Consider the following 26,831-nt stretch of genomic DNA (forward strand, 5'->3'; position numbering starts at 1 on the left):
GAAAATACCAAAAAAATCAGCTCTTCGGTGTGGAGGTATTTCACCAGAAATGCGGACAACAGGTGTCAAGCCGTGTGTTCCCTTTGTCAAGCTGTAATAAGTAGGGGTAAGGACGTTAACCACCTCGGAACATCCTCCCTTATACGTCACCTGCAGCGCATTCATAATAAGTCAGTGACAAGTTCAAAAACTTTGGGTGACAGCGGAAGCAGTCCACTGACCAGTAAATCCCTTCCTCTTGTAACCAAGCTCACGCAAACCACCCCACCAACTCCCTCAGTGTCAATTTCCTCCTTCCCCAGGAATGCCAATAGTCCTGCAGGCCATGTCACTGGCAATTCTGACGAGTCCTCTCCTGCCTGGGATTCCTCCGATGCATCCTTGCGTGTAACGCCTACTGCTGCTGGCGCTGCTGTTGTTGCCGCTGGGAGTCGATGGTCATCCCAGAGGGGAAGTCGTAAGCCCACTTGTACTACTTCCAGTAAGCAATTGACTGTTCAACAGTCCTTTGCGAGGAAGATGAAATATCACAGCAGTCATCCTACTGCAAAGCGGATAACTGAGGCCTTGGCATCCTGGGTGGTGAGAAACGTGGTTCCGGTATCCATCATTACTGCAGAGCCAACTAGAGACTTGTTGGAGGTACTGTGTCCCCGGTACCAAATACCATCTAGGTTCCATTTCTCTAGGCAGGCGATACCGAAAATGTACACAGACCTCAGAAAAAGAGTCACCAGTGTCCTAAAAAATGCAGCTGTACCCAATGTCCACTTAACCACGGACATGTGGACAAGTGGAGCAGGGCAGGGTCAGGACTATATGACTGTGACAGCCCACTGGGTAGATGTATGGACTCCCGCCGCAAGAACAGCAGCGGCGGCACCAGTAGCAGCATCTCGCAAACGCCAACTCTTTCCTAGGCAGGCTACGCTTTGTATCACCGGTTTCCAGAATACGCACACAGCTGAAAACCTCTTACGGCAACTGAGGAAGATCATCGCGGAATGGCTTACCCCAATTGGACTCTCCTGTGGATTTGTGGCATCGGACAACGCCAGCAATATTGTGTGTGCATTAAATATGGGCAAATTCCAGCACGTCCCATGTTTTGCACATACCTTGAATTTGGTGGTGCAGAATTTTTTAAAAAACGACAGGGGCGTGCAAGAGATGCTGTCGGTGGCCAGAAAAATTGCGGGACACTTTCGGCGTACAGGCACCACGTACAGAAGACTGGAGCACCACCAAAAACTACTGAACCTGCCCTGCCATCATCTGAAGCAAGAAGTGGTAACGAGGTGGAATTCAACCCTCTATATGCTTCAGAGGTTGGAGGAGCAGCAAAAGGCCATTCAAGCCTATACAATTGAGCACGATATAGGAGGTGGAATGCACCTGTCTCAAGTGCAGTGGAGAATGATTTCAACGTTGTGCAAGGTTCTGATGCCCTTTGAACTTGCCACACGTGAAGTCAGTTCAGACACTGCCAGCCTGAGTCAGGTCATTCCCCTCATCAGGCTTTTGCAGAAGAAGCTGGAGGCATTGAAGAAGGAGCTAAAAGGGAGCGATTCCGCTAGGCATGTGGGACTTGTGGATGCAGCCCTTAATTCGCTTAACAAGGATTCACGGGTGGTCAATCTGTTGAAATCAGAGCACTACATTTTGGCCACCGTGCTCGATCCTAGATTTAAAGCCTACCTTGGATCTCTCTTTCCGGCAGACACAGGTCTGCTGGGGTTGAAAGACCTGCTGGTGACAAAATTGTCAAGTCAAGCGGAACGCGACCTGTCAACATCTCCTCCTTCACATTCTCCCGCAACTGGGGGTGCGAGGAAAAGGCTCAGAATTCCGAGCCCACCCGCTGGCGGTGATGCAGGGCAGTCTGGAGCGACTGCTGATGCTGACATCTGGTCCGGACTGAAGGACCTGACAACGATTACGGACATGTCGTCTACTGTCACTGCATATGATTCTCTCAACATTGATAGAATGGTGGAGGATTATATGAGTGACCGCATCCAAGTAGGCACGTCACACAGTCCGTACTTATACTGGCAGGAAAAAGAGGCAATTTGGAGGCCCTTGCACAAACTGGCTTTATTCTACCTAAGTTGCCCTCCCACAAGTGTGTACTCCGAAAGAGTGTTTAGTGCCGCCGCTCACCTTGTCAGCAATCGGCGTACGAGGTTACATCCAGAAAATGTGGAGAAGATGATGTTCATTAAAATGAATTATAATCAATTCCTCCGCGGAGACATTGACCAGCAGCAATTGCCTCCACAAAGTACACAGGGAGCTGAGATGGTGGATTCCAGTGGGGACGAATTGATAATCTGTGAGGAGGGGGATGTACACGGTGATATATCGGAGGGTGAAGATGAGGTGGACATCTTGCCTCTGTAGAGCCAGTTTGTGCAAGGAGAGATTAATTGCTTCTTTTTTGGGGGGGGTCCAAACCAACCCGTCATATCAGTCACAGTCGTGTGGCAGACCCTGTCACTGAAATGATGGGTTGGTTAAAGTGTGCATGTCCTGTTTTGTTTATACAACATAAGGGTGGGTGGGAGGGCCCAAGGACAATTCCATCTTGCACCTCTTTTTTCTTTTCTTTTTCTTTGCATCATGTGCTGATTGGGGAGGGTTTTTTGGAAGGGACATCCTGCGTGACACTGCAGTGCCACTCCTAGATGGGCCCGGTGTTTGTGTCGGCCACTAGGGTCGCTAATCTTACTCACACAGTCAGCTACCTCATTGCGCCTCTTTTTTTCTTTGCGTCATGTGCTGTTTGGGGAGGGTTTTTTGGAAGGGACATCCTGCGTGACACTGCAGTGCCACTCCTAGATGGGCCCGGTGTTTGTGTCGGCCACTAGGGTCGCTAATCTTACTCACACAGCTACCTCATTGCGCCTCTTTTTTTCTTTGCGTCATGTGCTGTTTGGGGAGGGTTTTTTGGAAGGGCCATCCTGCGTGACACTGCAGTGCCACTCCTAGATGGGCCCGGTGTTTGTGTCGGCCACTAGGGTCGCTAATCTTACTCACACAGCTACCTCATTGCGCCTCTTTTTTTCTTTGCGTCATGTGCTGTTTGGGGAGGGTTTTTTGGAAGGGACATCCTGCGTGACACTGCAGTGCCACTCCTAGATGGGCCCGGTGTTTGTGTCGGCCACTAGGGTCGCTTATCTTACTCACACAGCGACCTCGGTGCAAATTTTAGGACTAAAAATAATATTGTGAGGTGTGAGGTATTCAGAATAGACTGAAAATGAGTGGAAATTATGGTTTTTGAGGTTAATAATACTTTGGGATCAAAATGACCCCCAAATTCTATGATTTAAGCTGTTTTTTAGTGTTTTTTGAAAAAAACACCCGAATCCAAAACACACCCGAATCCGACAAAAAAAATTCGGTGAGGTTTTGCCAAAACGCGTTCGAACCCAAAACACGGCCGCGGAACCGAACCCAAAACCAAAACACAAAACCCGAAAAATTTCAGGCGCTCATCTCTAATGTTAGTACATATGAGATTAATAACAATGTGATGTGTGGCGGGATGTGCTGTGGATGGTGATTGGCCCCTTGACTCGATAACTATCTGCCACTAAATGAATGAATGACTCAGTGACTGACTGACTGACTGACTGGAGGAACAAACTCACTTCTTGTTCTGCTGATGCCTTTTATACTTTTTGTTGCAAGCCCTTTTCTTACCCACTCTCCCTACGTGCCTCTTCCAAATACTTCTGGGCTCATGCACCATGGAGCTGACAATTCACCAGCATGTGCTGCTGAGCAGGGGGAAGAGTATCAAGCAGCATAAAGAGTGTAGAAGTGGATAAAGGGGGTCATTCCGACCCGTTCGCATGCTGCAACTTTTTGCAGCTGTGCGAACTGGTTGGAACTACACCTGCACGCAGGCGTCATTGCACAGGCGCGTCATTGCCCGGCAACGGCTGTCACCAGGCAGCGGCGAGGAAAGAAGATTGACGAAAAAAAGTGTTTGCAGCGGCGAACGCAAGAAGATTGACAGGAAGAAGGCGGCAACTGGGTGGCAACTCACCGTTTCTGAGGAGTGTCTGGAAAAACGCAGGCATGGTCAGCCGTTGAAGAGGAGGGTTCCTGACGTCAGGTCAATGCCAGATCAGCGCAGCGGGTGAGTCACTCCAGAGCTGCGCAGAGACTGCACAAACTTTTTGTTTGTGCAGCCCTCTGCACAACCGATTGCAGCCCTGCACAGCCCTAACTCCCTCCCCTGTAGGCGGCGGTAACCTGGTCGCAGCAGTGCTAACAATAGCCTGCGTGCGACCAGGTCGCAATGACCCCCAAAATTGGAGAAGTTGCACATAGCAACTAATCAACTTTGAGGTAGCATTTGTCAAGTACATTCTATCAAATAATAGATAGAAGCTAAATGGTTTCCATGGACAATTTCTCCATTTGTCCATTTCTCCACTCTTTACACTTTTTGATACACATCTCCCCCTCTGTCCTGGTATTTAACCCCATTACTGTCTACACCAATTCACAAGAGGTAGTAGGGGTTACATATGCAGGCATACTTCGCTATGTAATGTTTGATGACAAATTTTATTAAGACTGTATGTACAAATAATATGAATGTTTACATCAAATGCAGAATTATATTCTTCCCTGTTACAACCTGCACTTGCACCTGGTAGTTACTTAGGGTGCTCTTCACTTTGCCGGCGGTCGGGCTGCCGGCGACCAGCAAACCAGCGCTGGAATCCCGACCACCGGCATACCGACAGTTCTTCTCCCTCTTGGGGGTCCACGACCCCCCTGGAGGGAGACACCGTGCCCGTAGTGTGGTGAGCGCAGCGAGCCCACACGGGGCTCATTTGTGCTCGCCCAGCTGTCGGTATGCCGGCGGTCGGGATTCTGGCGCTGGTATGCTGGTCGCCGGGAGCCCGACCGCCGGCATACCAAACTACACCCACTTAGTTATTATCTGTTATTCTCTGCACCGAGGTCAGGGCCGAAACTAGGGTATCTGTCAACTGGGGCAAGGCGGACATTTGGTGCCCCCTCCTCCCCTCCCCCTTCCCCCACCCACACACACACACACAAAAAGCCTGTCAGACTAAAATAATTCTATTGGACAATATTCCCCTATGTGCCTCAAATGCCCTAAGTATCACATGCCTCCCCAGCAGCGTATTCAACTACATGCTCCTCTGTGTGTACCCATACATTGCATTATATCACTGCTCTATATTATAACACTTCATCACTGCACTATATTCCCCTATACACTTTACTACATCACTATACAACATCCCCTATACACTGCACTATTTACCATATATGCTACACTACATTATTACACTACATCCCCTTATATGCTACACCGCATCAGTGCACTACATGCTCCTCTGTGTGTCCCCATACATTGCATTATATCACTGCACTATATCATAACACTTCATCACTGCACTATATTCCACTATCCACTGTACTACATCACTATACTACATCCCCTATACACTGCACTATTTACCATATATGCTACACTACATTATTGCACTACATCCCCTTATATGCTACACATGTCAGTGCACTACATGCTCCATACTGCAATACATTACTACACTACATCACTGCACTACATCCCCCTATAAGCTACACCAAATCCTCCCACCTGGGAGGCAAAGCAGAGATTGATACTGCAAACTGGGAGCACAGTGTCGATAATAATCTCTGTCTTTAAACTTACAACAAAGCATCTGTAGTGATACTCAGTGAGATTTGGAGGTTGTCCAGGCTCCTGTAACATCATTGACTACACCTGTTAACAAGCAAAAGCCTGGGGTAGCGGGTCCATTCAATTATTTATTTTAAAACCCTGCTCCTCTGTAACTCCTCAGGCGCCCACTCAAATCCTGCACCCGGGGCGCATGCCCGCTTAGCCCCACCCTAGTTGTGGCCCTGGCATGGAGAGGAATGGAGAGAATAACATACTGGTGTCTTGTAAGGACCGTCAGGTAGAAACTTCTGTTAGTAAGCCTTCTGTCTTATGGAGCTAGTCAGTCACCTTTGGTTAGGGTTTCCAAGTGCTAGGTGACTGTCAGGACTAGTGAGTGCAGCATCCATAGGGAGGTACAGAGATAGGAGGCAAGATCATCATCAAGCAGGCTGATAGGACAGCAATGGTTCCAAACCAGAATGTCAAAAGCAATGGATGTCAGCACTGGAAGCATGGTACTAAGGTCAAGAGAAGCAGAGGTCAGCAACATAACATCACAGAACACACAGTAAATAATATTATACTTGGACAAAACCCTAAAGCAGGGCTGGGTTAATTAGACATAAGGGAATGGAATTACAATTAGAAGCAGCAAGTACACTTGTGACAGTGGCATCATTATATTTAACAGCTCACAAGAATTCCATTGCAGGGTCAAAATGACATTTATGAAGAAAGCTTGGTGCTTGGTATAGCTGCACCAAATAAAATAATGTCTTCTAAGCCTGCAGCCTTCAGTCCTTTTATATTCCTGACAATAAGAAAAGGTTACCCACACGTCTCCATAGCATCTCTTTCTCCACAGGCAGCGTATATTTGTTCTATCCCAGCAAGGTGTTAACATTCCCTGTCATAATTATGAGGAACTGTGCAGCTCTGCTCAGACACATCAAAGAAGTTCTGCAATTAGACGTTTTACAGTCTGTCCTGTCTTGAAGGTGTAGAAAAGGTTTTTATTAATACATTTCTCCTGGGAGCAGCTCAGTGGGTATCTGTATTGCCTCCAATTTTAATAGCACACAGTCTCTTTTATCATTGGAGCTGAAAACAGATTCTTTCATTCTACATTTTCCTGTAGACCATACATGTTAAAAACATGACACTGTCAACAATGTGCAATTACCAAGTAGCAGAAGCAGATTATTGTCATTCGGATCAGTGCAGCTGTGTGGGAGAATGTAAATACAATTATGGAGCTGTTGGCTGTTGTATTGATTCAATATAATGGCATGACCATCTGAGTGGCTAATTCCGCTAAGGAGATTTTAGTATCAGGAATGTGACTAGGAGGAGATGTCAGAATGATATTGGCTTAAAGCTAGAAAGTATGAAGTAGATTATAATGAGAAAAGTAGTGTACAGAGGCAAAACTAGACATTTTTGGGACTGACAGTAAAATTCTATAAAGGCCCCTATGGGCATTATATAGACAATTTCCTCCCTCCTAAATAACACACTGAAGTGATAAATTACATTTCTTATCACAACTTATAATTTACATATATTAATGCAATGTGTCTCTATTTCTTTGCAGCTGTCTCTGTTATGAGATACAGTGCATCATCATTTGGATTTGCAGTAAGTAGTGTTTTAATATATGATTTTATAATACAGGTGTATTATTTGTTATCTGTTATCATTACCAGGCATCCTCCAGCTATACATGTACAGTATACTGTCATTGGGGAACTGAATATTGTTCTGTCATAAATGGGGTTGGATATGATAAAACTTGTTTCATGTGCAGTTTAAAAAAAGAAAGAAAGCCGTATATTGGGGGTAATTCAGAGTTGATCGTAGATGTGCTAAATTTAGCACATCTACGATCACTTTCACAGACATACGGGGGGGCGCCCAGCACAGGGCTAGTCCACCCAGCATGTCTGGCTCTGCCCCGCCACACAGGTACAAAAGCATTGCATGGTGGCGATGTTTTTGTACCTGACGTGTACCTGACCCCCCTTTCCCCCCCCCCCATGGACTGGACACGCCTCCGTTGTCCGGACCGCGCTCTGCCAGCGGCGTTCTAATTCCATTCAGGCAGAGGCAATCGCAGCCCACAGATGCTGATAGCATCTCACTGGGCTCCAGGGGTGCGCACACACAGTGCGGCCGCTGTGCGTGCGTACTCCACAAAGAGATTCAGACTGTGATCGCTGCCGCTGCAGTGATCCAGTCTGAATTACCCCCATTGATTTTTCACACCAAGTAGAAAGGACATATGGCGCTACCATAGATTTTTACACCTCTTAGACAATTATAAAGTCCCAAAGATTCTAAAAATGTGATACTTAATACAAATACATCCTTTTGAGATGGAGATCCGTAAATCTATAAAATGAAAAAAGGGAAACAATAGTGCAACACCAGATGATATTCAGCCTTATCAATTCCCTTTATTAGTTGCACTCACATGGAAAAGGAATATATTTCGCATATCATCCACATATATAGCTGTTTCTTGCTCAACTTCATTTTTACTATTGGACCGCTGTGACCCTGCACCAGGACTCTGAAAGATTTATCCTGACTATTTCCATTTGGGACTGACAGGCTTCTGGGACCGGTGAACAGTGGGGATTCCATTTTGGGTGAACACCGGATTGTGTGGTGATACATGCATTGTTTTTAATTGTTAAATGTGAGTGTAATTGTCCATTAAAGTCTGTTTATTTTATCCAGACTCTATTGCACTATGGGGGTCATTCCGAGTTGTTCGCTCGTTATTTTTTTCTCGCAACGGAGCGATTAGTCGCTAATGCGCATGCGCAATGTCCGCACTGCGACTGCGCCAAGTAAATTTGCTATGCAGTTAGGAATTTTACTCACGGCATTACGAGGTTTTTTCTTCGTTCTGGTGATCGTAATGTGATTGACAGGAAGTTGGTGTTTCTGGGCGGAAACTGGCCGTTTTATGGGTGTGTGCGAAAAAACGCTACCTTTTCTGGGAAAAACGCGGGAGTGGCTGGAGGAAACGGAGGAGTGTCTGGGCGAACGCTGGGTGTGTTTGTGACGTCAAACCAGGAACGACAAGCACTGAACTGATCGCAGATGCCGAGTAAGTCTGGAGCTACTCAGAAACTGCTAAGAAGTGTCTATTCGCAATTCTGCTAATCTTTCGTTCGCAATTTTGATAAGCTAAGATTCACTCCCAGTAGGCGGCGGCTTAGCGTGTGCAAAGCTGCTAAAAGCAGCTTGCGAGCGAACAACTCGGAATGACCCCCTATGTACATCTGTTTAAAGTTTTAGTACTACGGAGTGGGACCTCAGAACTAAGAAGAAACAGCTATATATGTGGATGATATGCGAAATATGGGGGTCATTCCGAGTTGTTCGCTCGCAAGCTGCTTTTAGCAGCTTTGCACACGCTAAGCCGCCGCCTACTGGGAGTGAATCTTAGCTTCTTAAAATTGTGAACAAAAGATTTGCAATATTGCGAAAAGACATCTCTGTGCAGTTTCTGAGTGACTCGAGACTTACTCGGCATCTGCGATCAGTTCAGTGCTTGTCGTTCCTGGTTTGACGTCACAAACACACCCAGCGTTCGCCCAGACACTCCTCCGTTTCTCCAGCCACTCCCGCGTTTTTCCCAGAAACGGTAGCGTTTTTTCACACACACCCATAAAACGGCCAGCTTTCCGCCCAGAAACACCCACTTCCTGTCAATCACATTACGAACACCAGAACGAAGAAAAAACCGTGAGTAAAATTCCTAACTGCATAGCAAATTTACTTGGCGCAGTCGCAGTGCGGACATTGCGCATGCGCACTAAGCGGAAAATCGCTGCGATGCGAAGAAATTTACCGAGCGAACAACTCGGAATGACCCCCTATATTCCTTTTCCATGTGAGTGGAACTAATAAAGGGGATTGATAAGGCTGAATATCATCTGGTGTTGCACTATTGTTTCCCTTTTTTCATTTTATAGATTTACGGATCTCCATCTCAAAAGGATGTATTTGTATTAAGTATCAAATTTTTAGAATCTTTGGGACTTTATAATTGTGTAAGAGGTGTAAAAATCTATGGTAGCGCCATATGTCCTTTCTACTTGGTGTGAAAAATTTGTGTTTTTAGAATCTTGGTGAAGGATTTCTTTGAAAGTACATAGGCGGCCACTATAATTAGCGCGGTTTGGAATATATCTTTTGTCTTGGTTTACCCCCATTGATTGGTTGCAACTAGTTACTTATGGTCCTATTCAGCAGTGAATGCATCTGAGATACGTTCTCATTTCCTCAGTTCCCATGGCACTGTGTGTGCGTGGCAGAGAGATGTGGTCGTGGGCAGCAACACAGCATTGTGGGGGCAGGCCGGCGAAAATGTGGGCAGGCCAGTGCGGTTTTTGGAGTGGCTACGTGACATCACACGCACCCGCTGTGACGGCAAACATGGTGGCGGCCCGACTGCCTTTCCAGCCAGGCTGCGGAGGCAGGGGGGCTTCCCTTATATAGCGATGTGATCATAGTTTAATTGTGATCTCATCGCTGGTCGCCATTAGCATGCTGGACGGCCTTGATCTGTACTGTACTTTCCTGTACTCTACAGCCCCCAGCACTTCAATTTAAGCTGATTAAGGCCCTTAGGCATATTTTCACACTCAACACTCTTATAGTAAAATCACTGAACTGTGCTGTTGTATGTCTGTGACTGGGGACAATAATTGCTATAGAAAGCTGAATTCTTCTTTACTTTTGGTCCTACGTATCAGAAGAATGCAAGAAGAATATTTTAGTTGAAGTTCTATACTTTTGCGGTTTGTAAATGACTCTTACTGACCTTCCAGGTTATCACTGAGAGCAAGAGAGCGGAGACTGTGGGGCTGATTCAGCATCGGCCGCTATTGTGCTGAAATTGTTATTAGGCGATTTCAGAACATCTGCGCATGCGCGCACGCCGGTGCGCGCATATGCAAGGTCTCAAACTGCATTCTCTTCAGAATGCAGTTTAAGTCCTGGCAGGGGGCGGTGACGGGGCATCCCCCCGCATGTCAGTGTAAAGGGTTGTAGTTGTGCAATTTTTCGCACAGCTACAACCCATACTGAATCGAGCCCAATGTTGGGCACTGGAACTCTTAGCACACTGGCGTTTCTATAATGGGTGCAGTGTGTGCAGTGCACACGAGCCCCTGAGTCCAGAGGGGGCCCCACCGCACACACTGCACCCATTTTTAAAATACTCAACCCTCCGAAGTCCAGCGTCGGCATCCACAGCGCTATTAGAACACAGTGAAAATGGCTCAGCGGCCATTTTCACGGAGTTCTGCGCATGCGCAGTAGAGAAATCTCAGGGAAAATGGCAGCGGCTCCATTTTACCGGAGATCTGCACACGCGCAGTAGCGTCTGAGCCCTCTAGTGCTCAGACTCTACAGCGCTAAAGGCAGAGAGGAGGGGGCCCGAAAGGAGGAGTCTGAACACGGGCCTCCTCCTCTCTTAAAACACCCCTGTCTCAGCACCTTTAAATCGCCACACAAACTGTGCCATGGTGGTAATCTTAGGAAGTAGGAAATTTCTACTTTAGATAAAACTCTTAAGGGGGGTACTCACGGAGCGATATTCTAAGCAATCTGACTAGATTGCTTAGAATTTAAGCATTATCACTCCGTGTGTACCCCCTACAGCGATAGCGATGTGCAGCCCCGCGCATCGCTATCGCTGGTGCTCACTTCACTTCACCCCACCCCCCTGTCTCCCCCCGCACGCTCAGCACACATCGCGCTGTGCTGAGCGGGAGGGAGAGCCCGTCTATATGGGCCTTTAATGGAGACACAGTCCAGCACACAGCTAGCTTTATTTTGCCATTGTTAATTGAGAGGAACATAAAATTACAATGCGCATCCATACACTGGAATCTTATTACTCAAAGTGATAGCAGTCCTATTAACTGAAGTCACTTCACCTGTACATAGCCTGTCAGTGCCAGACACACATGAGTACCTGATGGTCTTTGCATAAAGCAGCGGTATCTGAGAATGGATCACTGATTTATTAAATGACTCTTATAAATTATTCAGAACTGTGATTTTGAATGCAGTTAATAAGTAATCCCTTGTGGTCTGGGCAACAGCCAACTGCAGTATTCACCAGAGCTACTTAAATAAATGAATAAATTGTAATTGCTGCTTTCTTTGCCACAATAGGGCTATTCTAAACATATCCAATGCTTTGTATTATTTGAGATTACCAATTGTCTTTTTTCTCATGGGGAATTGCTAAAACTTTATTTTCATTTAGATGCATATTTTAAGAGATGAAATGTAAGGAAACAAACAAACAATTTAGGCTTTTTCATTCTTTTGGTCATACAGTATTTATATTATTTTGGTATGCATGGACACATTTACACGGCTGTAAATGAATACATTATAATTAGGCTTTCTTTAGCCCCTGTTTATTGGTGTTAGGAGAAAAGGGGTGCTTACATCTGACTCCACCCCATTCCTGTAAGCCTACCCCATTGTACCTATAGCCTGCAGTGGTCACTGTTGCTTTTCCTGTTCATTAAAAACTTTGGCCACTGTTTAAAAGCTCTCGTTAAAAAGAAGCACATTATTTATTTCTAACACATAATTTGCAAAACTGGATTATAATGTATAGAACAATTACAACTCAAAAGGTTTCCTCATTATATTGAAAAATGAACACGACAATTGTGGTGAATATATAGCGTTAATGGTAATATTACATGCCACGTGTTTATGTGGTGCTGTTACAGTGATATTGTATGTGAGAGGAATCCAAATAAATTATAATAGGAGGGAAATTATACACACATTGGCCCTCATTCCGAGTTGATCGGTCGCAAGGCGAATTTAGCAGAGTTACACACGCTAAGCCGCCGCCTACTGGGAGTGAATCTTAGCATCTTAAAATTGCGACCGATGTATTCGCAATATTGCGATTACTAACTACTTTGCAGTTTTAGAGTAGCTTCAGACTTACTCTGCCTGTGCGATCAGTTCAGTGCTTGTCGTTCCTGGTTTGACGTCACAAACACACCCAGCGTTCGCCCAACCACTCCCCCGTTTCTCCGGCCACTCCTGCGTTTTTTCCGGAAACGGTAGCGTTTTCAGCCACACGCCCATAAAACGCCGTGTTTCCGCCCAGTAACACCCATTTCCTGTCAATCACATTACGATCGCCGGAGCGATGAAAAAGCCGTGAGTAAAAATACTTTCTTCATAGCAAAGATACTTGGCGCAGTCGCAGTGCGAATATTGCGCATGCGCACTAAGCGGAATTTCACTGCGATGCGATGAAAAATACCGAGCGAACGACTCGGAATGAGGGCCATTATTAGCTAAGGTACACTAGCATGTTGTAGCTCTGTGAGATATTATTGTCAAGGTCCATACTTAGTAGTAACTGTGTTTTTATTTGGCTCGATGCACTCTCTGGGGCTGATTCCAGGTCACAAAAAAGTGGCTGTAGTTGCGGACAGCCACAGAAGTCAAATTTACTACCTTATGCTAATGTACTAATTCATAGGCTAAGGAGGGGGTTCATATGTCTGAATGCAGAAGACACCTGTGGGGGGTTGCGGGCAGGGGGTGAGCGGGATGCAGCAGACTTGCCCACTTTTACAGGTGGCCAGGAGTGCCACACGATTTCCGGGAGCCTCCTGTCTGCTGCGGGAGATTCCGCAAGTATGGATCTATCCATCTATCTCAGAATCAGCATTTCTGTGTGACAGTGGTGGTAATTCAGACCTGATCGTAGCAGCAAATTTGTTAGCAGTTGGGCAAAACCATGGTGGTCATTTCGAGTTGATCGCAAGCTGCATTCGTTCGCTGTGCAGCGATAAGGCAAAAAAAATGACACTTCTGCGCATGCGTATGCGGCGCAATGCACACGCACGGCGTACTATTACAACGAACTATGTAGTTTTACACAGGGTCTAGCGATGCTTTTCAGTCGCACAGGCAGCCGCAGGGTGATTGACAGGAAGAGGGCGTTTCTGGGTGTAAACTGACCGTTTTCAGGGTGTGTTGGTAAAAACGCAGGCGTGCCAGGAAAAACGCAAGCGTGGCTGGGGAAACGCAGGGCGTGTTTGTGACGTCAAATCAGGAACTGAATGGTCTGAAGTGATCGCAAGCGCTGAGTAGGTTTGAAGCTACTCTGAAACTGCACAAAAATATTTTGTAGCCACTCTGCGATCCCTTCGTTCGCACTTCTGCTAAGCTAAAATACACTCCCAGTGGGCAGCGGCATAGCGTTTGCACGGCTGCTAAAAACTGCTAGCAAGCGATTAACTCGGAATGACCACCCATGTGCACTGCAGGGGGGGGGGGGGGGGGGAGACATAACATGTGCAGAGAGAGTTAGATTTGGGTGGGGTGTCTTCAAACTGAAATCTAAATTGCAGTGTAAAAATTAAGCAGCCAGTATTTACTCTGCACAGAAACAAAATAACCCACCCAAATCTAACTCTCTCCGCACATGTTATATCTGCCACACCTGCAGTGCACATAGGGGGTCATTCCGAGTTGTTCGCTCGTTGCCGATTTTCGCAACGGAGCGATTAAGGCAAAAATGCGCATGCGCATGGTTCGCAGTGCGCATGCGGTAAGTATTTTAGCACAAAACTTAGTAAATTTACTCACGTACGAGCAAAGAAATTTAATCGTTGAAGTGATCGGAGTGTGATTGACAGGAAGTGGGTGTTTCTGGGCGGAAACTGGACGTTTTCTGGGAGTGTGTGGAAAAACGCAGGCGTGTCAGGGAAAAACGCAGGAGTGTCTGGAGAAACGGGGGAGTGGCTGGTCGAACGCTGGGTGTGTGTGTGACGTCAAACCAGGAACGAAACGGCCTGAGCTGATCTGGAGCTACTCAGAAACTGCTAAGAAATTTCTATTCGCAATTCTGGTAATCTTTCGTACGCAATACTGCTAAGCTAAGATACAGAGGGCGGCGGCCTAGCATGTGCAATGCTGCTAAAATATGCTAGCGAGCGAACAATTTGGAATGACCCCCATAGTTTTGCCCAGCTGCTATGATCAGGTCTGAATTACCCCCTGTGTCTTATGGTTTCATCCTGCAGTACTTCATAGTTTATTTCAGATGGCAGTGGTAGGCATTCTTAAGGTCCGTACACATTAGACGATGTCGCTCTATGAGAGACGTCGTCTAATGTTTCCCCTCCTGGACCGGCCGGTCGGCGGCTGACTGTACACACTGAGCGATATGACCGCTCATATCGTTCAGTGATGTCACGCCTCTGCCAGCTGTGCATGCAGGTCCTAGACGATAGTCCAGATCCTGCATGCATGCACTGCCGACAGCGAAGATCGTTGCCGACCCACGGGGCTGCGCATCGGTCATCGCTGGCGGCATACACACTTGCCGATAAAATGAGCGACGTCGCTCAGGGAGGGGGAAAATGAGCGCCGTTGCTCATTTTAGCGGCAAGTGTGTATGGGCCTTAAGTCATGCAAGAGGCATGGTGATGTAGTGACTGTCTCCACCTCCATCCGTCTCCTAGAAATGGACCCTCTGACTTCCTGTCATCCAGTATGACACTGGCCTGGCTTCACTGCTGTGAAATGTCTGGAGTGATTTCTTTATATATACAATATGTTTCACACAAAGCATGCACATAAATGTATTCTTAATATATTCACAGACATGTGGTCAGCTCTGTACTTAATTTTATTATTTTGCTAGCAGATATTTATATTTTTCACAAATATTACACAGCACGTTACAGATAATATATTAGTCATTCACATCAGTCCATTATGCAGTGGATCTTACAATCCTTATTCCCTATCATTTTGCACACACATACATACTATGGTTAATAATTACTGTCATAAACCAATTAATCTACCAGTATATTTTTGGATTATGGGTGGAAATTAGAGTACATGGAGGAAACCAACACAAGCATGGGGAGAACATACAGACTCCACACAGATAGGGCCTCGGTTGGAAGCTTACACATGACCCCAGTGTATGAGGCAGCAAAGCTACCTATTGCTGTCTACTTATGGAATTGCGGTGTGTCCCATCCCTTTTATGGGATCTACAGAATGTTTGGGTTTCACATGTTATATGTTCTGGTACACGAAGAGAAGTAAATGTAGATATACAGTATGTATGTTTAAGTAGTTCTCTGTTTTATTTTTCAGTTTGATGCTGTTCTGGATGTTTTTTCATCAGTTATAGTCTTGTGGCGCTACAGTAATGCTGCTGCTGTACACTCAGCCCACAGAGAATACTTGTGAGTACCAATTTCCTTATTTTTAATAAATTACTGGTAGTATAGTATTGAACATTGAAATTTATTTTAAAACAATATTTTTATTTTAAGAAGAGAAAAAAGTCAATACAAAGGTGTACCGTAAAATATGACCAACACAGCAGCAATAAGTAGCAGAGAGTACACAAAGACATAGAATACACAACAAAACAAATTAACTAATCAATGCACGGAAAGTAAAGAAATTGAAAAGGGATAATACTCTGAGGGCAAAAAAGATAAAGTACATAAAAACAGAGGAATATCAGCAGAGTCCAGGGAGGTGGGAGGAACGGAAAAGGTACCAGGGGGACCATATTTTGTGGAAGGTCCGTACAGTGCTAGTTTGTAAACTGGTGATGTATTCCATTGAAGCAACAAAGTGAATACGGTTAAAAAGGGCAGTAGTTGAAGGCGCCATTGTGGATTTCCAATGTTTGGCTATGAGGGATTTAGCTGCATTGCCTACATGGACAGTAAGCTTTTCCTGATGCTTGCTAACTGATGGGACCGGGGCACATAATAAAGCAGTGGCAATGTTACCTGGTATTGGAGACTCCAAAATCTGCGATAGAAGCGCCCACACTTGCTCCCAGGAAATCCGAATTACCGGGCAATACCACCATACATGAGGGAATGAACCAACCTCCCCACAATTTCTCCAGCAAAGATTTGAGGTCAAAGGAAAAATGGCGTGGAGCTTGGAGGGTACCATATACCACTAGTGTATACTTTGTAACACGTCTCTCTGATAGTTACGCTAATGGAGGCTTTGGCGATTCTAGTCCTAATGGCGGGTCAATTCTGTCAAAATTGGACGGGAGATCTGGCTCCCATGCTAGTTTGTGGGGTTCACGGTCAGGAGGGTCTGGGGCAGAGCCGGCTATAGGCATAGGCAAACTAGGCAATTGCCTAGGGCATTTGATATGCCTAGGGGTATCATCAGCTTCTGCTGATTAAAATGATATGCGGCATGCCTATATTCTGTATGTAGCATTTCATATGCAGATACAGCCACAGTCTCACACAGTATATTGGCATGCTGCATATCAGTTTAATTAGCAGAAGCTGCTTGTGCATCCTAGCCACATAGCAATGCAAATAAGATGCATTTTCATTAAATAAAAAGTGCCCGACGTTAGCATTGATGCAAGATTTGTGAGGACACATCTGTATCCAAGCAGAGGCAGAGGTCACAGTGTTAGTGGAAGTGTGAGTGCTGTGTACATGTGAGTGGGTTGGTTGTGCAGTAGTGTTCAGAATATGTGTGTCATGTAAAAATGCATTAATAATGTGCAACATATGTGTAAAGGGCCACTATGTGTGTCATTATGTGTATAAGGGCATTAATAATGTGCAGCATATGTGTAACAGGGTACTACTGTATGTGTGTCATTATGTGTATAGGGGCACTAATAATGTGCAGCAAATGTGTAGGGGGCACTATGTGTGTCATTATGTGTATAAGGGCATTAATAATGTGCGGCATATGTGTAAGGGACATTATGTGTAAAAGGGCATTAATAAAGGTTGTCATAATGTGTAAGGTGCATTATGTTTATAAGGACATTAATGTGTCTCATATGTGTAAGGGGCATTACTGTGTGGAATTGTGTATAACTGCATTACTAATGTGTGGCATTATGTGTATAAGGTGCTCTACTATGTGGCGTTGCAAATAGAAAGGGCACTACTGTGTCGTCTAATGTGAATAAAGAGCAATAAGGTGTGGTGTAATGTGAATAAGGAGCAATTCAGTGTGATGTAATGTGAATAAGGGGCTCTACTGTGAGGAGTAATGTTTATAAGGTAAAGTGATACTACTGTGGGATGTAATATGAATTATGGACACTATCGCAAGATAAAATGTGAATAAAGTTGCAGTACTGTGTGGCGTAATTGGAATTGGGGTTACTATTGTGTGGCCATGCCCCTTCCCAGCAAGAAGATGCCCCTTTTTGGGCTGTGCGTCAAATGTGCGAACTGTTCCTATTTAAAATATAGGGGGTACAAGGACTGCTATGGGTGAGGGATGAGGGTGCTGGGAAAGAGGTGCAAGGTCAGAGGCAGAACCAGCGGTGGTGCTAGGGGGCACCAGCCAAAATCTTGCCTAGGGCATCATATTGGTTAGGGCCGGCTATGGTCTGGGGCCAGGATGGAATGGTAAATAACAGAAATATTACCTTAGCGACCTATTAGTAGGAACAGAGGCCGTTCAAAGGGAGACACCGTACAAAACTTACTAGAGGGGAATTGCGAGTTAACGAAACTCATAATTTGGTTGTATTGAAAGTGGCGAGAGGCAGGGATTGAGTGCGTAGCTTGCAGGACAGTAAACGAGGATGGAGCAAATTGGCCCTTTACATGCTTAAATCTGGTAATACGTAGATTCCGCCAGAAGGAAGCCATATGTCCATCTGATCCCGGAGGAAATCGGAGATGGTCCCAAATAGGGGACATAGGTGAAGGAAATTGAGCCAAATCCAACGAGGGGCGAAGTTTGTCCCAAATTTTAAGAGTAAAACGTATGGCCGGGATCACACAGGCCGAGGCTGTTCTAAGTGATCCGGGCATCCAAACTATGTCGTCTACCGTCCCCCTGCAACACGCAATTTTCTAAAGCCACCCATAGTTTGTGGCCGGGTTCGGAGTGCCGTGATACAATATGATTTAGCTGGGCAGCATAATAATAAGAGCGGATTATTGGTAAACCTAGTCCACCATTTGGGACAGGCTTAGCCAGAATGGTTCTACGAATACGCGATTTACCCTGTGCCCAGATGAAGCGATTGCAGAGGGCTTGCATGCAGTCCAAAGCTGAGATCGGAATGGGTATGGGTAAGGTCTGAAAAAGGTACAGCAGTCTAGGAAGGACATTCATTTTAACCGTATTAATTCTACCAATGCAAGATATAACGTGATAAGTCTTTCGTCAATGTTTGAAACATGGGGGAATAGTTTGCTTGGTATAGTGAAGAGTATGACTTAGTGATGGAAATGCCAAGGTATTGAATCGCTGAGGGACACCAAATAAAAGGAAAGGCGGTAGTGAGTGCAGAGAGTTGTTGTGAGGGGACACAAAGAGCCATGGCTTCAGACTTAGAGCTATTGACTTTGTACCCAGAAAGGGAGCCATACGTTTGTAGTTCAGACTGAAGATTGGGGAGCGACAGTAAGGAATTAGTCAAAGTGAGGAGAATATCGTCTGCAAAAAAAGACACTTTATATTGTTCATCCCCCACGTTGATGCCCTTAAGATCAGAGTTAGCTCTAATTCTAGCTGCCAATGGCTCGATGCAAATGGCAAAGAGAATAGGGGAGAGAAGGCATCCCTGCCTTGTCCCGTTTCTCAGAACAAAACGTGACGAGTGTAAACCATTCGTCATTACTGCAGAAGAAGGATGAGAATATAGAGCTTGTATGGCCTGCATAAATTTTCCTGTGATACCCACTGTAGTTAGTGTGGCAAACATAAAGGGCCATAACAGGCGGTCCAACGCCTTTTCTGCGTCTAAGGCTAAAACTACTGATGGAATCCAATGAGTGGTCGAGTAATGTATTAAATCTATAGTTCGTCTAGTGTTATCTGAGGCCTGGCGCTGAGGGATAAAGCCCACTTGGTCAGGGTGTATTAAAGAGGGCAGCACACCAGTCAACCTAGTGGCCAAAATTTTGGCGAAGAGTCTAAGGTCTGTGTTGATCAGGGAAATGGGACGATAGCTAGTGCAAAGGAAGGGGTCCTTCCCAGGTTTGGGAATGATGATAATTCTGGAGGCCGTAGAATCAAGATGAAAAGAAGCACCCTGTAGAATGGAATTGAACAGGCGAATCAACTGGGGAGAGAGTTGCTGTAGAAACGATTTATAATAGGACATAATAAGAACGGAGGGCTTCGACGGTTTCTGTGGTTTAAGGGCTCTAGCGAGTTCCTCCTCGGTGATATCTACACCCAAGGCCCGGGCCGCAGATACAGAAATACTAGGAAGCACACACGAGTCCAAATATTGTTGAATCTCCTGCAGATGAGATTCAGTATCAGACGGGGCAGACAAGTTATATAAAGCTTTATAGTAATGAGCAAACGCACCTTTAATATCTTTAGGATTATAAGACATAGCACCAGAGGGGCCCTTGATCGCGGAGATAATCTGTGATGCTCATTTAGATCTAAGTCTACGGTCTAGTAAGGTCTGTGCTTTATTACTTTTATCATAAAACATTTGATTGACCCATCTGAGACGCCTCTCAATTCGTTCAGCTAGAAGCACTTGTAATTCTGTCCGTTTTTGAGAGAGTTGGGACAGAATTTTTTTGGACATTGTTCTCTTATGCTCTTGGTTTAAGGAAGCAATAGTTGAGTTAAGAGGCATAATCATCGCTTCCTGAGACTTTTTGCGGCGGGAGGCAAATTGGATAATATGGCCTCTATTCACTGACTTATGTGCCTCCCAAACCGTGGGGACAGGGGTAGCCTCAGAATAGTTAAGGAGAAAGTACTCCTGCAAGCGTTCCTTCACCATATCCTGAAACTGAGGAAGTTTCAGGAGGGTTTCATTTAGTCTCCAGGAGGGCCTACCCGAAGTGGACCCCAGGAGCCCAAAAGTAGCTTTTAGAATGGAGTGGTCAGACCATGAGTTAGGAGAAATAGAGGAGTGAGTCACTGTCTGAGAAAAGGAAGCGCAGCCAAGAAAGAGATCAATGCGAGAGTAGGTGTCGTGGGGATTAGAATAGAAAGTATAGGTGGTCATTCCGAGTTGTTCGCTCGTTGCCGTTTTTCGCAACGGAGCGATTAGGTGGAAAATGCGCATACGCATGGTACGCAGCGCGCATGCATTCAGTAATTTAACACAAAACTTGGAAGATTTGCACAAGCTCGAGCAACGTTATTTAATCGCTCGAGTGATCGTAGTGTGATTGACAGGAAGTGGGTGTTTCTGGGCGGAAACTGGCCGTTTTCAGGGAGTGTGCTAAAAAACGCAGGCGTGCCAGGTAAAAACGCAGGAGTGGCTGGAGAAACGGGGGAGTGGCTGGCCGAACACAGGGCGTGTTTGTGACGTCAAACCAGGAACGAAACGGACTGAGGTGATCGCAATCTAGGAGTAGGTCTGGAGCTACTCAGAAACTGCATGAAAATTTTTAGTAGCAATTCTGCTAATCTTTCGTTCGCAATTCTGCTAAGATAAGATACACTCCCAGAGGGCGGCGGCCTAGCATTTGCAATGCTGCTAAAAGCAGCTAGCGAGCGAACAACTCGGAATGAGGGCCATAGTCCCTTACTGAGGGATTGAGGGATCTCTAGTTGTCAGATAGACCAGCCTCGGCCATATGTTTCTGGAGAGCTGCGGAGCCAGGGATTTGAGACCTATCATTATGAGTACCAGATTTGTCTAGCGAGGGAAGTTGGACTGTATTGAAATCTCCACCCAAGAGTGTTTTACCGCTTCTAAATTCAGAGAGGATATGAAAAAACTTATTGAAAAAGTGGGAGTGGCCCGAATTAGGGGCATAAATGTTGGCTAGGGTGACCTCCTCATGTCCCAACTTGCCCTTGAGAATAAGAAATCGACCCTCGGGGGCACTTTTGGAGTCGGAGAGAACGAAAGGAAAGGTGGAGTGGAGCAGTATGGCTACACCATTCTGTTTAGAAATATTATTAGAGTAGTATATATTCGGGTAGTGTTTGGAGACTAACGAGGGATGATTCCCTGACTTGAGGTGGGTTTCCTGAAGAAAAACACAATCGCCGCGAAGGCGCTTTAAGGAATGGAACAAGTGAGAGCGCTTCTGTGGGGTGTTAAGGCCCTTACTGTTAATGGTGAAACAAGTAAACGGCATGGTTATGGGTGAAAAAAATAAAAAATAATAAAAAAATAATATAAAAGGGAGGAGGGCGTCTGGACTCTGCTAAAAAAAATATAATCACAGCTAAAAAACAGAAGTGTGGTGAGGGTAGGAGGGAAGTAGTTAGTACAGCCAAAAAGTAAGGTTGACAACTACAGTAAATGAGCTCTGACAAAAAAGGGCGAGCTCGAGGACGGGATTCAGAATTTGCGGGTAAACCCGAGTCACAAAATCAAATGTACAACTACAAATAAAATAATCCCTAAAATCAGGGGTGGTGAGGCCTGGCAGAGAGCCAACATTTCCCACCCAGAGCAATTATGCTACATTGCACTTAATAATAAAGTGGGTATTATCGGCAACCAAATATGCATCAACTTAGAACTATACTAGTGGTAGCTAACAGGAACAGATCAGAACACTATGTGTGAATAGACGTAATATATATTGTACATACCAAAGGTTCGATATCAGACTGTGGTTCATGATATAACATACAACCTAATGGAGATAATGGAAAAGAAACAAATACAACTACAAAGAAAAAGTTTCAGGGTACAAAGTCCTGGCCACGAGCATCGAGGCGAGACGGACTGGAGGAAGAGTTGAGGTTCAGTTTACGAAGAAGATATTTTCCTTCGTCGGGGGTCTTTATATAATAGGGTTTCCCTTTAATCTCCACTTGAAGGCGGAACAGAAATCCCCATTTGTATTTATATCCATGTTCTCTCAGCAGTGTAGTCACTGAGCGCAGATCCCTGCGCTTCGCTACAGTGGAGAGGGCTAGTTCCTGGAAGATTTGGAGCTTCGAACCCTCAAACAGAATACAGGAAGATGATCTACTGGCCGTAGTGATCTGGTTCTTAATCTTGAATGAAAGCAATTTAAGGATCACATCTCTGGGGGGTTCAGTGTCCCTCGGTTTGGGCCGTAGAGCTCTGTGGGCCCTCTCAATTTGGAAAGCAGAGGCATCCACAGATGGTAGAAGGTAGGTAAACAATCGAAGGAGGTAGGGTTCAAGATCACTGGGGGCCACTGTCTCCGGAACGTTGTGAACACGGAGGTTGTTACGCTCCTCCCGATTTTCCAGATCTTCATTTTTGTCCCAAAGGAGATCCAGTTCAGTGTAGAAATAGTGCAGGTCATTGCCAATATGTTCTTGGACCTCCTGAACCATTTCCACTCGGGTTTCAAGAGAAGTGATATGGGATGAAAGTTCTGTCATGTCCGCTTTGAGTTCATCCACAGCTTTTTGCAGAGCAGAGGTAAAAGATTCTTTAAGGTCCAGTATAAGAGCCTGAAGGTTCTGAATATCACCTCTAGTAGCAGGTGACGATGATCGGTCCATCTCAGATGGCTGGGATGGGCTGGTAGGAGATTGAGGTGAGGGCTGCTCTCCTTGACGAAGGAAGTGATGCGAGATTTCCTGAGGCCCCTTTTTCGTAACTTTCGGTGCCATACAGCTCATAATACCACAATATATTTTCTGTATTTAGTAGTTATAGGTAGTAAAAGAGTATAATTAGATTACCCACTGATTGAGAAGTAAGCTCTGGGTCTGGAAATAAGGTGGTCAGGGCTGCATTATTAGATAAAAGACAGTGCGGAAAAGAAGGAGTACTGAGAGCGGGCACACAGTAATATTGTCAAATAGCAGAGATCCACAATCAAGTAAATGACCCAAAGGGACTGGGGAGTCCAGAATCCAGGCAGCAGAGGTAAATCACTACTGGACTGGAAAGTGAAGGAAAATCAGATATCAGGCCCCTGAGACTGTGTGGTGCTATCCGGTAACAGAAAGGGGGAGGAAGTTCTTCAAATCCCTCTCTCATGCGCAGATAGTGTCCCCTGTTAGTGTGACGTGCCAGGTGTAATATACTCCTGAGTGAGAAACCGTAAAAATAAGGGGGATAGCTAGCAGAGGGGCTAACAGCCTCTTCCGGCTCCTCCGACTCGATCCACTGATGGGTGATCGCTGCCAGACCGTCTGTAGATGCTGCAGGACCAGGGAGGAATGTGCAGGTAGGACAGAGGTGTGGAAATTGAGGCAGGTAGTCGGGAGCCCTGAAGTCCCACGTCCTCTTCTAATGGCCGCCAAGCCACGCCCCATTGAAATGTATTTTATTCACAACAATGTTTTGTTTTAATCTTCCTCCTCTTTAGCGTGTTGATAACTACAGTATGTAGAACTTCCAGCAAAAGAATAACCGAGATCAAGCACAGTAGTAGCAACAATGACAACGGTTTGCTCTAAGGAACTGGCTACGAAAATAGCTAAAGTGTAGAAAAGACTTAAGTCGGGTACACACTGGGTGACCTCTTCTAGTTAACAACCAGCACTATATCACTGATTGCTAATTAGGGGAGATCGCCAGTATGTCATTCAGTGATTTCATCCCCCGCACTCCTCGAACATGCAGCTCACCGATATAGTTAAAGTTGAGCTGCATTTTCGGTAGATAATGCCTGAACAAGAATGACATGTGGGTGCACGCATCGTTCATCATTCAGGCATACAAACTAGACTAGACATATGAACAATAGATCTTTAAAAACAGCTTGTTATCATTCATATTGTATAGTGTGTATGGGGCTTTACACATTCTAAAACATTTTTCTAATGAAAAGCTGTTACATTCAGTTTTACTAGGAATACACCAAATCTATAATCTAGAAAAGTAACTGGTCAACATTCTGGACATTTGTCAGTTAGCTACTTACTGTATCTAAAATGAAAGTTGTAAATAGGTGTAAAAGGAGAACCCAAATATTCTAATGTATACAATTGAACTGCTAACTCCCGATAAGGTTATGTCCTTGATTTTAAACATCTCGGTCTGTAGGCTGGATATCATTCTTAGCTGCTGTTTTTATTTAAGCTCCATTGAAGGGGCATTAGCAGTGTCTGAGTACTAAACCTCTCCAGGGGATCAGCACGAGATCCCGGCGGTCGGAATACCGGCACCGGGACCCCGACCGGCACAATCCTGACAGGGAGGCGGGCGCAACGCAGCCCGTTGCGGGCCCGGTGCTTCGCTACGCTCGGTACACTAATATATTCTCCCTCTATGGGTGTCGTGGACACCCACAGAGGGAGAATATGTCGGGATCCCGGTGTCGGGATTCCGACCACCAGGATCCCGTCCGGCGGGATCTTGACCGCATCCCCTCCCCAGTGATGTAACTGTTTCTACTCAACATTAAAAACCCAGGAGAATTCCGGGCAATGCCGCAATACTGCGCAGTCAGCGCCAATGTCTGAAGCTAACATAAAGTTGGGGGTGTGTTTCCCAAACTATAAGCCTGTAATATGCAGTGGCGCACGCAGGGGAGGTTTCCGAGCACCCAGAAACCCCCCTCACTAAAAAAATTTTTTTTTTTTTTTTTTTTTAGTTTTTTGTCCTGCATGACTATTATTATGCCTCCTGTCTTCCTGATGGTACTTATAAGTACTTACAAAAAGTTTACTTTACTTTAACTATAGTACATATATATCCATGTGTATACATATATACACATGTATATACATACATATAAACACACACACATATGATATATATACATGTGTGTATATATATGTGTACTGTATATATATATGCATGTTTAATATGCTATGTATATGTGTATGTATATATATATATATATATATATATAGAGAGAGAGAGAGGGGTGTTTATACGGTATATATATATATGTGTGTAGATATATATATATATATATATATATGTATACATACATACATACACACACACACAGACACACTAGTTTTACGGACCCATCATATACTGGGTCACCTCAGTCCCCACCCCCGTGCTTGGCTCCTCACAGTTCTGGAAACCCCCCCATGCAAATCCTGTGTTTGCCACTGATATGGGATATCCACGGTTCTTCACAATTTGGGTGCAAAGCAGTGGGATTAGAAAAAAAAGGGGATTGGGGGGAATGATCAATGTATCAAGAGTCACATCCTATAAAGAAATATGTTGTTTAGCAAGAAAAGTACGTTTTTTTATGGAATGCAATACAGTTAACAAGAAAGGTGATGGCATGGAAGATTTGAAAAGCTGGATAAGCATAGAGCACTATAGGCCTGATTCACACACAGGTCCAAATGCACTCTGAATGCAAAAGTATTGTAACTGGAATGCTAATGTAACTTTACCCACGCCCCGATCCGTATGCATCGCACCGCCCCACTTTACATGTAGGAGCGGGTGCAGACATCACCATTTTCCCTGGCACTTACACCTACCCTATGCTGGGTGCAAGATATGAGGAAATAAGCGTCACCTCGGCATACACATAATTCTGAATATGCTGTAACGCTGGCTATATACCAATGACAAGGCTACTACACTCTGAGACTGTTCTCTTCTGTGCGCACAACCTGTGGCCGCCCAGAAACGCCAATTTCACAGACAGAGAGAAACATAAGAGATATGTCTGAGTCCGACTCAGAATCCCTGAAGATAAGCAAAGATTCATATAGTGGCTATGGTACAGGCAAAATGCGCCAATGCTTGTTAGATGTAGCTGCATTCGGACCTGCGAGCAGCAGTCAGGCCCAATGTGCTTATTACACTACCAGTTAATAGTCATATGGGTGCATTATTTCTTATGATATATGTATTCCTAATAAACACAGAAGCATTGACATTCAATATCCATTAGTGATGACATCAGAATTCATTATTTATACAGATATTATTTACAAATGATACATATTATCACTATCACTTGAGTAATAATAAGAATTTACTCACCGGTAATTCTATTTCTCGTAGTCCGTAGTGGATGCTGGGAACTCCGTAAGGACCATGGGGAATAGCGGCTCCGCAGGAGACTGGGCACAACTAAGAAAGATTTAGGACTACCTGGTGTGCACTGGCTCCTCTCTCTATGCCCCTCCTCCAGACCTCAGTTAGGATACTGTGCCCGGAAGAGCTGACACAATAAGGAAAGGATTTTGGAATCCCGGGTAAGACTCA

The 26,831-nt window shown here is 45.2% G+C and overlaps 1 protein-coding gene across 1 annotated transcript in view; it reads left to right on the forward strand.

Moving 5' to 3' along the window:
• Positions 1-26,831, forward strand: part of TMEM163 (transmembrane protein 163) — a 527,822-nt gene that overhangs the window by 243,071 nt on the left and 257,920 nt on the right. The window contains exons 3-4 of the mRNA XM_063933790.1: positions 7,296-7,339; positions 15,893-15,984. Coding sequence (XP_063789860.1) covers positions 7,296-7,339; positions 15,893-15,984 — 136 coding nt within the window. The remainder of the gene's footprint in view (positions 1-7,295; positions 7,340-15,892; positions 15,985-26,831) is intronic.

Source organism: Pseudophryne corroboree, chromosome 7, assembly GCF_028390025.1.
Source record: "Pseudophryne corroboree isolate aPseCor3 chromosome 7, aPseCor3.hap2, whole genome shotgun sequence".
Taxonomy (NCBI): Eukaryota; Metazoa; Chordata; class Amphibia; order Anura; family Myobatrachidae; genus Pseudophryne; species Pseudophryne corroboree.